Here is a 15,725-nt window from a genome sequence, read left to right as displayed (position 1 = left end):
CAGAATATGGAAATTATGTGTTTAGGGTGCTTTTCGAGACCCCATGGTCGCGCATGGTATCCACTCGTGAATGGAAGTGGCCCCCCGGGGTCCTTTTCCCCAAAATCTGTCTATTTCGGTCAGGATCTATGCTTCGCGCAAAAAATCAATTTTTTTTAACTCCTCCGAAACGGCAGATTCAAGTTTCAGAATACAGGCTACACGTACGGTCAGTATTTTCGTGTCTCGTGATATTCTTCTGTCCAAACATGACTGATAAACTCATAAAACTTAGTAACATTTGTGAATATTAATACACTGAATATTGATTTGAATCATGGTTTAAATTCATCACGCTTCCAGAGAAATCACAACAATCGATACCCCCCCTGGAGTTTTAAAGTTTTGGAAACTTGCTCTGGTAATTTAGAATTACCACACATGTATTTGAGCACATGGGACTACATTTATGCAGTTCACCAGCTTGTCTTATCTGCGAAAAGTAATCCCCTTTTCTCTGTTTCCACGGTCGTCACGATGAGTGCAATTATACGTGGCACAGGACGACATCTTAAACTTTGTATCAGGTATAAATTCACATTGAAAAGTGCTGTTATAAGAGTTGACCTGGTAAGTATAATTAAGAATTGACACCATTGCCGTGAACCAGACTCTACTCCGATTTTGGCTTTTTGGGGGAACTCGGCGTGCGGAGGTACCAACTTCCGGTGCTTCAACACGGAATAGGCCAATCAGCGTTATTGTTCCCATCCAGATAAAGGAGAGATCAGTGGATGACCCAAAATTGACAGAAATCCATTACTGTATCTTCAAATCAACAAACAAGTTAGATTTTTAATGGGATATTCATATTAAAGGTGTACATACTCCGGGCTGAGAAGTGAAATTCACTGAGTAAAATACTGAAAATTTAATCAAAATCTGATCTTAAACATGAAATGTTAAAGTATTTTAACAATCTGAGTGAATATTCATTTGGTGGGATGATCATAGGTGGATGGGGGGGAGTGGTCCGAGGGGCCCACTGCCCCCCCCCCGTGGAGCAAAAAAAAGGAGGAAAGAAAGAAAAAGAAGGGAAAAGAGAGGAGAAGGGAAAAGAAGGGGAAACTTATATAAGAGGAGGAAGACGAGTGAATGAAATAAGTTCAGTTTTCAGGTTGGAATATTACACATTTTTGGCTCGACGGTGTTTTGCGCTCGCACTGTTTATTAAGGTATGAGTCATTCTGTTCCTGGTTAATTAAAATGCCGAGAATGTCCAGTTTTCCGGTTAGAATTTCAGAAAATTTGAGCTCGATTGCGCTCCACGCTCGCATTTTTCGATTGGTAAGATATGTAACTGTATCTTATTCATGCAGTCAATAAATGCAGTTTTTAAAAGGTTCTCCTTTTGGTCAGTATATTAAAAATTTCAACTCGCACTTCGCGCTTGCATTAATTCTTCACTTAGATACAATCACATCCTTTTTTCATGATGACAAAAACTGCTCTAAAATTTAATTTTTCATGTCTTATTGAAAGCATGAAATTTCCAAAAATTTTTGGATCTTTTTTATCTCTGCCATTTTTTACCCCTGGCATTTTCACTCCTGTCAATTTTACCCCAGTTTTTTTTTTCCTCTACCATTTTTTTTACCTATTTACTTCTTACCACTTTTGAAGTCGGATGGAAGAGCTGAGGGCGGCACACCGGGGTGGCATGATACGACGGGTTAAAACAAACAAATATCCAATCAAGCGCACAGCCATAGGGACGCATTTGGCAGTGATATGCGCTATAAAAGCATGTTGGTTATTATTATTATTATTAAACTACTCTTTTTTATGGAAGCTTAAAAGTGCCACCGAGATGTTGAGATACTTATCTTGGGAAGTCGATATCTTGATAGCAAAAGATCAGATGACGAGATCCTGGATCTCATCATGTCGACATCTTTTAGAAGAGATGATGAGATGACAAGATTCCGGATCTCATCATGTCGACATCTTTTAGAAGAGATGATGAGATCCTCTTAAAGATGTAGACATGACGAGTTACGAGATCTTGTCATCTCATCATCTCTTCTAAAAGATGTCAACATGATGAGATCCGGGATCTTGTCATCTCATCATCTCTTCTTAAAGATGTTGACATGATGAGATCCAGGATCTTGTCATCTCAACATCGCTCTCTTCTTAAAGATGTCAACATGATGAGGTCCGGGATCTTGTCATCTCTTCTAAAAGATGTCGACATGATGAGATCTGGGATCTCGTCATCTTATCTTTTGCTATCAAGATGTCGACTTCCCGAGATAATTATCTCAACATCTCGGTGGCACTTTTAAGCTTCCATACTTTTTCTTTCAGTCATGCCTATTTGAAGACATAATGCATCTTTTTCTGTCGCTATCCTCGTCCGATCTCAGTTGTTTGCTAATGGTCGCCAATTGGAGCCCAAGACGTGAACAAAGAAAGTCGTACTTTTTTTAGGGGTGAATTTGGTCAGTGTGAGTAAGTATTTTAACTAACTATTGCTTATTTATTATAATATCTTGCTCGCTAGATTATGATATACTTTTTTTCGCGTTATTTATTGAATTCACTGTGATGAGAAAGCTAAAGCTAGCTCTAGCCTAACTTGTTTGATGAGCAAATCTGTATCACTGATCAGTCAACGCCCGCTCCATCAACGGTCCCACGTACTGGTATGTGTGTGACCAAAAACGAATCTCGGCGCTAATGCAATTCGCACCGACCGAATTCTTCAAGCGAATTTCTACACCAGAAACAAATGTCATGGTAAATCTCTCAGTCACATTTCGAGGTCAATAAACAATATGCCAACTACTTTTCCAAATATGGCAATCAGGAACAGCTGTATTTCACTTTTCAATTTTATCTCAACGTTAGATAAACATATCGTTCAAATTCTCAGTTATCTCGAGCGAAGTTCGTGCAGGCTTTACTCCACTTCACCACTCCTAGTACCAATGAGGTCCAAACATGCACTTCACTACCACTACACTCCACCTACCCGAACTTCAAAGATGGTGAGCTCAATCGGATATTTCGATTGACAAAGGTGGGATGAAAATGTTATTTATTGTAAAAATTCAAGAAAAAAAATACCATGAGAAAGCTCTTAATTTCTTACTCTACACCCGTTACGTATTTCAATCCGTGTCCATCCTCTGGTTATCCTCAAGATTGGTGATTTTGGGCCAGTATCTAATTCCTCACACGTATTATTCAGGGCCGATTTCAAAACATCGCATGCGATCGGTCGCAGGTCAAACATAAATATCATTATATTGGATGGCTCAGAAAATACCAGAAATATTCTAAGAGTTTGGAAAGATATTCTACTGATTCGTGGAATATTTTCCCAAACTCTTAATATTCTCGGTCAGACATCATCGCTTTTTTGGCTCTGAGTCTGACTCGACTCTGAACGTTAAAGGGGAATCCAACCCAAATAACTTGTTTTTACAAGAAAAAGAAAAATCAGACAAATTGATAGGTGAAAGTTTGAACAATATTGGACAAACAACAAGAAAGTTATGAATTTTCAAAAGTTGTAAATATTGGCAATCACAATACTCATGGAGACTTCAAATTGTCTGCATATGGGATGTCATAGTGATGTATTAAAGGCAAGGACTACTCTTCTGTGTACTCTAATAAATATTATGGCTAAAATGTATTTTTTAAGCCTGAGTCGAATCGATTTTAAAATCGGTGTTCGATCGATGTCATCGAACACCGGTGCAGATTTTGCAAAATCGGTGCATCGAAAAAAAAAAAAAATACGTCGGCCGGCCGATTCGTTTGGTTTACACAATCAATCATCAAAATATCAGTAATGTCCAACTTTACTACTACTTTCTTGATTTCTATTGCCCCCAAAATGAAACCGAATGAGTAATTATGATGCTATTCACCATTAATTTGAAGTTTATTTCGATCATAGTTCGAGTCTTACTCGTCTGCTTGTGCCGAGATAATTTATGCACGATGAATTCATGAATGGAAGTCATGGCCATCGATCGTGCATGCGCAGTACTGTTCTTTAATCAAACCAGAAAATGGCCGGAAATTGACGCGATCAACGTAAAATCTTGCTTTCATGAACAATATTAAAATCATGACCATAGAACATTATTTAATCGTAATATTTAACAATAATTTGCATATGATAATCATTAATATGAATTTAGAGCTTGATGTGAAACGTTTGTATTTCGTTTCAAGTTTCAATGGCGGACATCTCATGACGATCGACTTGACTTGAGTCGAGCTAGTGCACTTGTCTAAAAAAAATAATCATCACGTCAGGATTGATTCTCGAACATTGTCTACATGCAAAAACTCTGTTCAAGTTCGTAATATCACCATATAATAACATTTAACATGACAAAACAGAGAAAATTGCGTTTGATATTTTTCCCATCAATTTGAAGCTAGTTTGTGCCCAACTTTGGGCTCTGATTTCATGAATGGGAAAATATGTCATACGTCATCAAACACGCATGCGCATTGTACTCATTTTCTCGGAGCTTGGAGGAGACGTCCAGAGATGGAATAACAATAGAAATAATCCCAGTATTATTTCTTCCATATGAACATAACATACTTTGCTGACATCGTCAATATTCTTAGTATGACCATAAAATCTTGTTAAATCGTAATAATTTAGATGAATTTAGGGCTCGATTCGAACCATTCGTATTTATTTTGATCGCATGCTCCATTGCGTCTAAAAAAAACTGGATTGTCATCAGGATTAATTCTCGAACATCGTCATAACTCATATTCCACAATCTTTCCTCACAATCGTTATATCAGCATTGAATAGCAATTCAAATGACCATCCAGAGAAAATTACGTATTTATTCCCATAAATTTATTTGGAGCTCATTTTGGATCCAACTACACAATCTCAGGCAAGTTACAGCACTCTCCGTTGATTGCACTTGTTTGCTGGCGCTGACGCCAAGCACGCCTGTCGTTTCGGGAGAGTGAGTGTACGGAGCTGCGGACGGGGCTGGTGAATGGACTGCGAATGCTAGTCGACCGAAAATCATTCGGATCGACTCTGCGTGATTCATGTCTTTATTATTGTTTCATTTTGAACTTATATGTTGTCATCTGCAAATATCATTGTTGAAGATATTTTGGGAAGAATTCTGCTTTGGTCCCCGGCCTTTTTTGTGTGTTTTGTGATCATGGAAAATACAAACGAACTTTGCTCTGTCATCTGCTTGTGCAACGCTCACCCGGCCAACGCCAGCGCATACCGTCAGTGCGTAGTGCATATGCAAAGCGCATCGCATCGACGCAAAAACAAAAGACTAAATTTTCCCCGCCTTCAATATTCGATGCATCGATGTTCGATCGAATTAGAGCTGTCGAACACCGGTTTTCAAAATAATCGATATGACTCAAATAAATATTATGGCTTAAATGTAATTTTTCCCAAAATTGTATTTCAAAGTATATTTTTCTTTCATGAGGACATTAAACAATATACTACATGTACCTGCCCCAGGAGATTGGGTACTTAGGAGAAAAACCACAAGTCCCTGATAATAAAGTACGTGGCTTATAGTAAAGTTGTCCTTACCCCTTGTCATAATTTACTTACCCAGTTGCCAATTTAAAATCTACATACTATTAGTGATCTCAATTTTAAAGCAGCTATATGTTGCTTGTCCGATTTCTTTCAAACTTTCACCATTCTGTTTAATTTATTTTTCTCCTTCCCAACACAACATTTTATGGCCAAGGCTGGATTCCCCTTTAAAAGATATGTCAGCCAAAAGGTTATTCCTGGTGCATAATATTTTTTTTCTCGCCCACCAGAGGTGAAGGCGAGACTGCGGGATCCAAATGTCGTCCGTCCGTCACAAACCTAATGACACATAACTCCTCAACCGTAAGTCACTTTTTAACCAAACTTGGATGGTAGATGGACTTGGGAGCCCTGCGTGTTATGCTGTAGTCGAAGGTCACATGGTAAGATCAAAGGTCATTTTCAGGTCAACGTTAAAGTTTACATGCAAGACTCTAATGACACCTAACTTTGCAACCATAAATCACTTTTCAACCAAATTTGGATGGTAGATGTACATATGGGACCTGCATGTTATGCCGCAGTCGAAGGTCACATGGTAAGGTCAAGGTCATTTTCAGGTCAACATTAAAGTTTTCATGCAAGACTCTCTTATGACACATAACTCTGCAACCGTAAGTCACTTTTCAACCAAACTTGGATGGTATATGGACTTGGGGGACCTGCATGTTATGCTGTAGTCGAAGGTCACATGGTAATATCAAAGGTCATTTTCAGGTCAACGTTAAAGTTTACATGCAAGACTCTAATGACGCCTAACTTTTCAACCAAATTTGGATGGTAGATGTACATAGGCATAGGGACCTGCATGTTATTGTGTTTGGAGGTCACATGGTATGGTCAAAGTTCATTTTGAGGTCAATATTAAAGTTTAAGTGCAAGACTCTTATGACAAGTGTTATTCCATCCCAGTAATTTCACAATGAACTTTCGATACAATTCTGTTGCGTGCCCTCGCAAATCATGATATTTCTGGTTATTTTCATAAGTGGGCGAGACACAAAATCGCTTTTACCTTGTTTTTCTAAATAAAGGAAAATATTGTAGAGATTGTGCTATGCAGAAAGAGAAATCTGATTTCAAATGCTCTGCAGTAAATTGCATCTTTATTTTTTGAAGAAAACAAAATAGTAGGTCTATATACAATCCTATTCTAAGGGGCAGTGACATCTTCATTACATTCAATGACCAATATCAGGGGATTGATCACAATGGTCTTATAGAAAGATGAATTATTATTTATATGAATTGTATATATAGACTCTTTAATAGCCATTTACACTTGTCTTGGATGCAGGTGTAGGTGGTATCAACACAGATGGATGAGGAACGAGATAAGCCTTCAAGGAAGGAGTGGCCTGATACTAACCATGTAAGTAGATCATCATTAAAGGAAACCTACTCTTCACTTGTGGGGAAGATGAAAAGAATCATTTTAAGTTATTTTCATGTTTGAGGAGGAGGGGTCTCTCAGCTGCTTGTCCTCTCCTACTCCTATTTTCTTATGCCCATGCGGTCTGGTTGTGTTTTTCCCCCCTCTTTGAAAGTCAGTCTCTTTCCCTTCTCTGAGTCACATCCCTGAAAGTTTTATCTTTTTCATTTATTATCTGTTTTTTTTTAATATCTTGCATGTTCCACAACTTTGTTTTAATCTTGTAAATCCCTTGTAAATATTCTGGTGATTCATTTTGATATTAACTTAAATATAAAAGAAAGTTTTTTTTCATGTTACCTAAAGAATCTTATCAACAAAAAATTGACTGCAAATGATTGCTTCTTTAATTTCATAAACAGCCTACCTGTAAATTTGAAGGCAGAATATTTCAGGGTAGTCCATTCCAGGCCTCGAAATAATCGACGGCCATGGCCGTCGATGCCCCCATTACTGGCCGTCATGCCCTTCTTCTTTTTGCTAAAAGTTACGGCCACTAAAAATGTGCCCTTTTTATATGGCCGTGGTGCCCTTTTTCTCATAAATGTGCCCTTTTTCTGATATATAATGTGCCCCTTTTGAAAGTCTGCACCTTTTTTTCTGAGCGAGGAAAACTTTTCTCCAATCTCAAAAAGTATTCAATACCTTAGCTTTACCAGCGACGTCCAGTGCATGTATGCAGTCTAGTCCGAAGCCGCGCCGAACGATGAGCTAGCTATACACAGCTGGCTGGCCGGCCGCTAGCGCGCTTTACATATGCTATGTAAGCTGCAGCATAAGAATGGACGAGCGCGAGCTCCGTATGTGTACTACACAAATGTACAGCAATTACAAAATTTCTCCGAGTTGTGTTTTGATGTCAATCGTTGGAAGGTTGAATTTAGGATAAAGAATTAGATGAAATTAATTTACTTCTACCAGAGGTACTTCTACTTGATTTGTTAATATGTACATGTTACATGTTGGATGTCAAATTCAAGACTCAAAGCAATGCAATGATGTGTTATCCTGTCCTGAAGTGATTCTGAAGAATAATGAAACTTTCTTTTAAAACCTTATACAGTGAGTGTTGTCAGACTATTAAAGTTCATTTTTTCTTAAGTAAATAATGTGGTTTGGTAATGAATCTGATGTATAACATCGACTATGGAAAGCCCCCCCCCCCCACGCCGCGAAACTGTAACACCTACAAATAATTTATTACATGCCCCTTAAAAAGTGGCCTTGGTGCCCCTCTGTATGGCCTTGGTGCCCTCTGCTGCCTGGCCTCAGTGAAAAAGTGCCCCTCAAAAAAGTGGCCTTGCCCCCCAAAAATCCTATTTCGAGGCCTGCCATTCATTCATTGCTTCATTTGTATGTTCATTGTTTTTGATGTCATCAGACTTGAGTGACTTTCTAGTCATTTTTTGAATCCTCAAATCTTGAAACATATACTAGTAGTATGCCAATTCTTTGGTGCACTATAAGTATAATCAATATTTTCCAATCATTCCAAGGTAGTATTTTTATGTGTTTAAATCAATCTCATTAACAGAAATGAAGTTCATCTTTTAATCAACAAAATAATGCATTTGCTATCCAATATACATGTACTTTCATATAATTCCATTTGTTCTGAAATATTTGAAGAAATAAGAAAGACTGTCTGCCCCTTGTATTTTTTATGTAATCTTAAAAAGCAATGTTTGATTTTTGTCTCGCCTGCATTAGGCCCGTTTCGGGTACACGTGTACACGCACGGTCAAGTCAGTGCACGTGTACTAAATTCCATCACCGTGTACACGGTAGCATCTGCATAAACAAGCTCACAGCCTCACATTAAATCTTAGTTCTCAGACACTGCACATGTTTTAATTACTAATATGTCAACATATTTCAATTAATCCAGAGTGAGTTCACTTCCAAAATCGCCAATTTAATCCACATTCTTTCTGGAGACTCACGTTTTTGTACCACGAAATCGGCACGAAATGGGTCTGCTCCGGTCTCAAAAGCTCGAAAGCGTTGCTCAATCACACTCAGAGTCAATTTGAGAATCACCAATTGCGATAGCGATCATCGCTACAACTTACGTGTTATACGCTCGCACACAAGCCTACAAACAAACGCTCTTCAAATTGGCAACATAATAATGAAAATCAATCGATAACTTCAGTTACACTTGTTCTGCAGCGATCTGTGCATGCATGTACGGTACAGTATACAAAATGCGCATCCACCGAGCGTCGGCGATAGAGAGGGCCCTGCAATGATTTTCTTTTGCATTCTTTATTAATTTAATGCGCTGCTATAAGCCGAGTAAACTTAATTTGCACCAATTTTTGTGGATTGATACTTCAAACTTCTCAGGTAAGCTTTAAAACCGTGACTTAGGCTATATAGACCCCTTTTTATGACATATTGATGCGGGTCCGTGTCGACATGAAAACAGAACTCGCTCTCACAGTGTTTACAACGTGTACACGACCGAAAAACACGCCGTGTACACGTGCATCAAAAATGGACTTTCAAAACGGGCCTAGCCTGCATAGCACAGCAAGACGATAGGTGCCGCTTTTCTGACGGCGTCAACATCAAATTTTAACCTACTTAAGGTTAATTTTTTGAAATGACATCATAACTTAGAAACTAGAAAGTATATGGATCTAGTCCATGAGACTTAGACATTAGGGTAATCAAGTTTTACTGAACATTCTGCCTTGGTTTCAGGTCACATGACTAAGGTCAAAGGTCATTTAGGGTCAATGAACGTACACCATGTTGGGGGAATCAATATCGAAATCTTAACCTAAGGTTAAGTTTTTGAAACATCATCATAACTTAGAAAGTATATGGACCTAGTTCATTAAACTTGGACATAAGGGTAATGAAGTATTGCTGAACAACTTGTGCGAGTTGCAGGTCACATGACGAAGGGCAAAGGTCATTTACGGTCAATGAACTTTGGTCATGTTGGGGGTATTTGTTGAATTGGCATCATAACTTGGAAAATTTATGGATCTAGATTATGAAACATAGACATATGTGGGAAATCAAGTATAAATGATTGTTTTGCACACATCTTAGATCACATGATCGTGGTCAAAGGTCATTTTGGGTCAATGAACAAGAACATAGTATTTTATTATCATATGAATGTTTTCTTATATTCAATAGCTGTTTTCAAAGTCAGCACTGCTGCTACATGTATATTGAATAGCGTAATGCAGTCAAGACTGCCAGAGGCATTCCACTTATTTGAGAAATCAACTACTGTAATGTTAATGAATGTCCTAATGTTGATTCAAGATGTTCAAATTATATGGGTTTTTTTTTTACCCCATTGTGCAAATAAAATACATATAGACTAGGTATCTCTTACACTTAGCAAGAATTTTTTTACAAGTCAATAAAATGTTTGCTCTCCTGCATTCTTCCTCTTCTTTGTTATTATTAAATACCAATAAACAAGACAAGACTTTTCGGAACAGGGAAGAATGCACTTAATGTGATTATATATCATTGTTCTTTTAGCCTCCGCTGTTTCACATGAGTACCAGCACCGGTAGCAGCAGTGACTGTGCAAGTAGCCAACCCAGTGGTTGCACCACGCCTACCACCACACCCACACCGACCAAACCCAAGGTGGAATACATCTGCCGCTGGGAATCCTGCGGGGAGGAGGCAGAGACCAGCGCCGACCTGGCCGATCACGTCCGGTCTGAGCATGCACAGAAGCAGATCAAGAAAGGCGGGAAGAAGTTTGTATGCTTGTGGGACGGCTGCAAGGTCTACAACACGCCGTCCATGTCGGCGACCTGGCTCCCTAAGCACGTGTTGACCCACTGCGGGGATAAGCCGTTCCGCTGTGTCTTCGCGGGGTGTAACCAGAGTTATAGGACAGAGAAAGGCTTGATGAGACACTGTCAGTCACATCTCAATGCCGAGAAGCAGAACTCGCAACAGAAGACTCCAAAGAGCAAAGATGAGAGTCCAGGAAAAGCCCTCAAGAAGAAAAGGATGAGGATCAGGAGAAGGTTGTCCATGGGTAAGGGAATTATTTGAATATAACATTTGCCATATGTACAAGTCATCATTGTAAAGCCTTCAGTGATGATGACAATAATGTGCTCTTAAAGATAAACAAAATAGTTGCAGTAAACACTGATTTAACAAGAAAGTCTGTAAAACCAGGCTTAATTGTCACTACATCATCGAGGATCTAGATCTGGGACAGTGACATAACCTGAACTTTGTGAAATCTTGAAATCTATGCTGAAAAATGTTCACATTGAAGATCATCAACACAGATAAGCACACGTGGGATAGGGTATTATTACTGCCTTGAATGTCGGCGTGACGCTTGACCCGAATCATGTGCTTATAATTTGCTAATTTCTCAGTAATTACACAATTTTTTCCAGAATTATTTGGCACATGTTTTTGATTTATACAAACAGACACTTTGGTGGTCATTTAATTGGATTCTGTACAAACTCATTCTGACACCATTACCACAACTGGCATTTATCTTTAATGGTACTGATGATGTTAAAGCCTTGTTATCTCAAAATTTCAATAACAAAAAATGAGAACAGCTCAAAAAGCTTATTTTTAGAGTTTTGACAAAAGTAGAAACCTTCTTTTGCCTATTAAGAGTTCTCTTCAGACAATATGAGGTTGCCTCCATTGCCATATTTCCTTAATACAGCTTTATCTGAGCTGCCATCAAAATTGATAAATGTTGAGATATAAGGATTTCAAACACCAGCAATGACAGCTTTGAGAAGAATGGACCAATTACGGTATTTGGAGAGACAATTGATTTGTCAATGTGATTTGGTCACGTTACTTGTCAATAGAATTTTTAAAAAAATTTAAATGACTTACAGATCACTAAACACATGTAGCGCTTGTGCCTCCCAGATTTGATGCTACATTAATTTTTCTCTTTCTTCTTAAAGTATTTTGTGTGATTTTTAAATTTCTGCATTAGAGATTATTTTGCCACATTCCGATATATGTTCATTTTGTTCAGAATTACGAAAAGATGGATACTTATCTCTTGAATGATTTACTAGTCTTCTTTACTGACCAGCTTTATTCAAATGGAACTACATGTATTTGCAATTTCCTCCTGAATTTTGATTTCAGTGAAGACAGATGATTTCTTTGATACACGCATGGCCGAGGCAGTACGTCATCGACTTGTAGAACTCAATATGAAAACAAAGATAGACACAGAAGGCAGTGGAAGTTCTATCATCTTTAAAAGCTCTGTAAGTTGATCTTTTGTGGTGTAAAGCCTGCCACATGATACAGTCCGATTGTGACATAACTTTTTAACAAATTGCATTCTGCAATACCATTTAAAGGAGTGAAATCATGTTATTTGAAGTTCAGAGCAATGCTGCATATACTAAATTTTGCCTCCCCCGCAAGTGTTGTGGTCTGAGAACAGTCCAGTTTGGAATCAAATTGCAGCCAATGGCTTTGAGGTACAGTCTTCTTGTTGATCCAAACCATTGATTTGAACCCAACTTATTCAAAGACTTCAAAGAACTATGTGGAAGACAGACAAGTTTTCATCCTGTAAATTGTTATTGATAGATGGCTTGTGTTGAGAAGAGTCATCAGCTTACTTAGGCCTACTTTTTTTTAAACTTACTGGATCCTCTGAAGTTAAAAAAAAGAGTGTGTTATGTGAAAAGTGGAATGAAAAAATGTGGTACATGTTGAACATACCACCCATCAGTCAAGGTTGAATTGAAAGTGTGACTTTCATAGTGAAAAGTTTCCCCCGCAGACACTGAAAAACTCATAAAGCAATCTTTTTGATGGGATGAAAAAAAAAATTCTAGCTTCATTTTATCTTTTGCATATGAGCATATATTGTGGTTTTCACTTTTCATCTGTGACTTTGGAGTACCAAGAGATTTAAATCTGACACGATTTTGGCAAATTCTTCTTTTATTTTCAGGTTGTTTGTAGGAGAACAGATGAAAATGGAGATTCCATGGTCCTCCTTCGTTGGTCACCAACTGATGTGTAAGTTACAGTAGATATAGGTCCGGTTTCATGAATAGTGTTGTCGGTGCTTTTCACCAATAGATGTTATAAGCTACTGAAATCCTTGCATCTGATTGGCTGAAAGCTAATTATTCAGTGAAAATGACTGATGATGTTCTTCCTCCAATGCTCCCATGACCAATATGTTAAGTGCTAAATCTTCCATAAAGTATAATTTTACATTTTGATACAACATCACAATCATGTAAACACTGGGTAGAGTGATCAGAAAAAAAATACAGTACAGTTCCACTGTGTAGCAGTATAACCCCCCCCAAAAAAAAAATCACAAACATCACAATTATTATTTTATCATTTTTCATTATCATTAATATTTTTATGTTGTCTTTTTTTTTGTTTTTTATTTCAATTATATTTTATTTCATTTTATTTATTCATTCTTTTCATTACCTTTTTGTTTGTTGTTTGGGGGGTCGTAATCATGATATTCATAGAATATTCTATAGATTTTGTTCTGCTAATTCAAAACGTTTCTTAAAGAGGGCTTTTTGTGTACAATGATTTCCTCAGCCTTGTAAGGGCTAGATTATCATTCAATCACCTGATTCAGTGCAGCAAATGTGAATTTCCTAATTAATTCCATTTTCTTGGTATACAGTATCCCGGACTCGTGGGTTAAAGAGTCGGATCAAAAGGAACACAAGGAGTGCTCCATCCCGATGAGTAGCCTGTCCCACGAGTCCCTCCAGACTATAGGATTTGGAATACTTACACCAAGGAAACGAAGGAAACAGAGGAGAAAATGATGATTGTGATCAGGAATCATGGACTGTGTCCCCCCATGTGAGAATTAGGATTGAGAGTAGATTCCACAATTTCTGGAACTAATACCTTGGTCACATTTGTTCTACGGCGGCCATACGGCGAGTCGAGAACAGCCGTTTTAACATTTTTTGTCCAACTATATATCCCTAGGTGGTTTGAATTAAAATTAATAAAACGGCTGTTTTCGACTCGCCGTACGGCGGCCGTAGAGCAAATGTGACCAAGGTATTACATACATAGAGTCTCTCTAAAGGAGTCACTCTCACCAACTCCTCTACAGCATAGGACCTGAATTACGTGATATACCTTTGTAGCAAAATATGAGCTGTGATTGGCTAGATTGGTACCATGTGACCTCCTTTCAAAAAGTGATATTGTACATACGTACAATATAACTTTCAATTTTTGGAGGGTAAAACCTGTGGTAAATGAATGGGGAATATATTGATTAATGGCAATGCACATTTAGCCAGTAAGCCCTGCGTCAGCATTTACTGAGCGCATGCAACTGTGCAATGCGTTGTTAAATCTTAATTTTTATAAGTGACGTCACCTTTTCCAGACCCGTTCAAGGTACATTATGGACGGTACATTTTGGATGGTACGTGTGCAACGGTACAAATGTTTATCATTGAGCCTCCCATGTTTTACAACAAGCTAAGTAGACGTTGTACAATTTATTATATACAATGACACTCGAGGATCTGGCTAAAACTATTCGCATCGAAGGAACATCACATAGTACTATTCTCTCGAGGGCCATCGGCCCGAGGGAGAATAGTACTATGTGATGTTCCTTAGTGCGAATAGTTTTAGCCAGTTCCGAGAATGGGTCATTGTATATTTGTTTTATATCCCTTCCACTCATACCATTTTACAGCGAAACGATTTTCAATAAGTTGATATAGAACAATCGTTGAGAAGTTGAGAAAATGATAAGTCTTGCCGTATGGGTCGTCTGTTCAGCGAGCGCACCTGGTTAGTGCAGCTCGCCGAAAGTTTCCTGTGGCATGCAGTGGAGAGTACCGTTTGGCTGAGCAGCGCTCTAATCGCATCGCGTATCGCGAGGTAGGAGGGGGGGGTAAAAAAAATGTATAGTTCACTTTTTTGCGTGACGTCAGAAAGGAAAAAGAACTATTTCACGGCAAACGTTTATCGTAATAAAACTATTCTTTTTCTCCTTCAGTACACTCTCAATACAACAATCTTAAAGACCCTGACCGGTGTAAAAACAATCATATATTAAAAGAAAGGCAATGATTCATACAATACAAATATACCAAAAATATTCTATACATCTCCTTCCATTTTTAAGAAATATTAGATAAAAATCAAAGAAACTGCTCTTCCAAATTACGCTTCGATTGAGCACCCCACGTCGCCTGGAAAGGATGACATCATGTTGTGTCTGGAGGGTTGCGATTCCATAGGTTTGTGTACAAAAGCATTGAGTATTTTCTTCCATTTCTATATTATGAATCCAATTTTTTTTCTGTTTTCAGATGAAAATGGCACTCACAATTATTCACTGTTGAAATTGATGGAAACCTACAACTATTCACTGCCTTTTTTGTGACTTCTTTGTTTGGCTCTTATTGGGCCTAAATTGCTATGTCAGGAAAAGTTGTGATACATAATCTGAATGCAGATAGATTCGAAATCTACGCCAAATAAGCAGGAAATAAAATATGGCAAAAACTAGTTCAAAACTGCAGATTTCATAATTTAAGCATGTAGGAAAAAATATATGTGATATCACTCTGTGATGGAAGTGAAGAAAATGAAATGCGTAATCTGGAAAGCAAAAAATTAACCCAGTTTTTCTGTGTACAAACCTATGGAATC

At 38.0% G+C, this 15,725-nt stretch overlaps 1 protein-coding gene across 4 annotated transcripts; it reads left to right on the top strand.

Moving 5' to 3' along the window:
* Positions 1 to 2,392: 2,392 nt before the first annotated feature.
* LOC121424058 (zinc finger protein AEBP2-like) lies at positions 2,393 to 14,013 on the top strand. 4 transcript variants are annotated; one of them, XM_041619641.1, is made up of 6 exons: positions 2,393 to 2,493; positions 6,912 to 6,986; positions 10,560 to 11,073; positions 12,180 to 12,304; positions 13,006 to 13,073; positions 13,714 to 14,013. In XM_041619641.1, the coding sequence occupies exons 2-6, from the start codon at positions 6,933 to 6,935 to the stop codon at positions 13,859 to 13,861; spliced, it is 909 nt and encodes a 302-aa protein (XP_041475575.1). In that variant the 5' UTR covers positions 2,393 to 2,493; positions 6,912 to 6,932; the 3' UTR covers positions 13,862 to 14,013. The 4 variants fall into 4 exon arrangements, with proteins under 4 accessions (XP_041475575.1, XP_041475576.1, XP_041475577.1 ...); XM_041619642.1 differs by having other exon boundaries at positions 2,395 to 2,489; XM_041619643.1 differs by lacking the exon at positions 2,393 to 2,493 and adding an exon at positions 3,046 to 3,064.
* Positions 14,014 to 15,725: the final 1,712 nt, after the last annotated feature.

The sequence above is a fragment of the Lytechinus variegatus genome, chromosome 11, assembly GCF_018143015.1.
Source record: "Lytechinus variegatus isolate NC3 chromosome 11, Lvar_3.0, whole genome shotgun sequence".
Classification (NCBI taxonomy): Eukaryota; Metazoa; Echinodermata; class Echinoidea; order Temnopleuroida; family Toxopneustidae; genus Lytechinus; species Lytechinus variegatus.
This window is presented reverse-complemented; position numbering and strand designations above follow the sequence as displayed.

Bases quoted from the DNA above. Each gene is read 5' to 3' on its own strand.
- LOC121424058 (XM_041619641.1), top strand. From the start codon at position 6,933: ATGGATGAGGAACGAGATAAGCCTTCAAGGAAGGAGTGGCCTGATACT. The intron at 6,987-10,559 runs GTAAGTAGATCA...TTGTTCTTTTAG, and splicing joins AGTGGCCTGATACTAACCAT to CCTCCGCTGTTTCACATGAG. The intron at 11,074-12,179 runs GTAAGGGAATTA...TTTTGATTTCAG, and splicing joins CAGGAGAAGGTTGTCCATGG to TGAAGACAGATGATTTCTTT.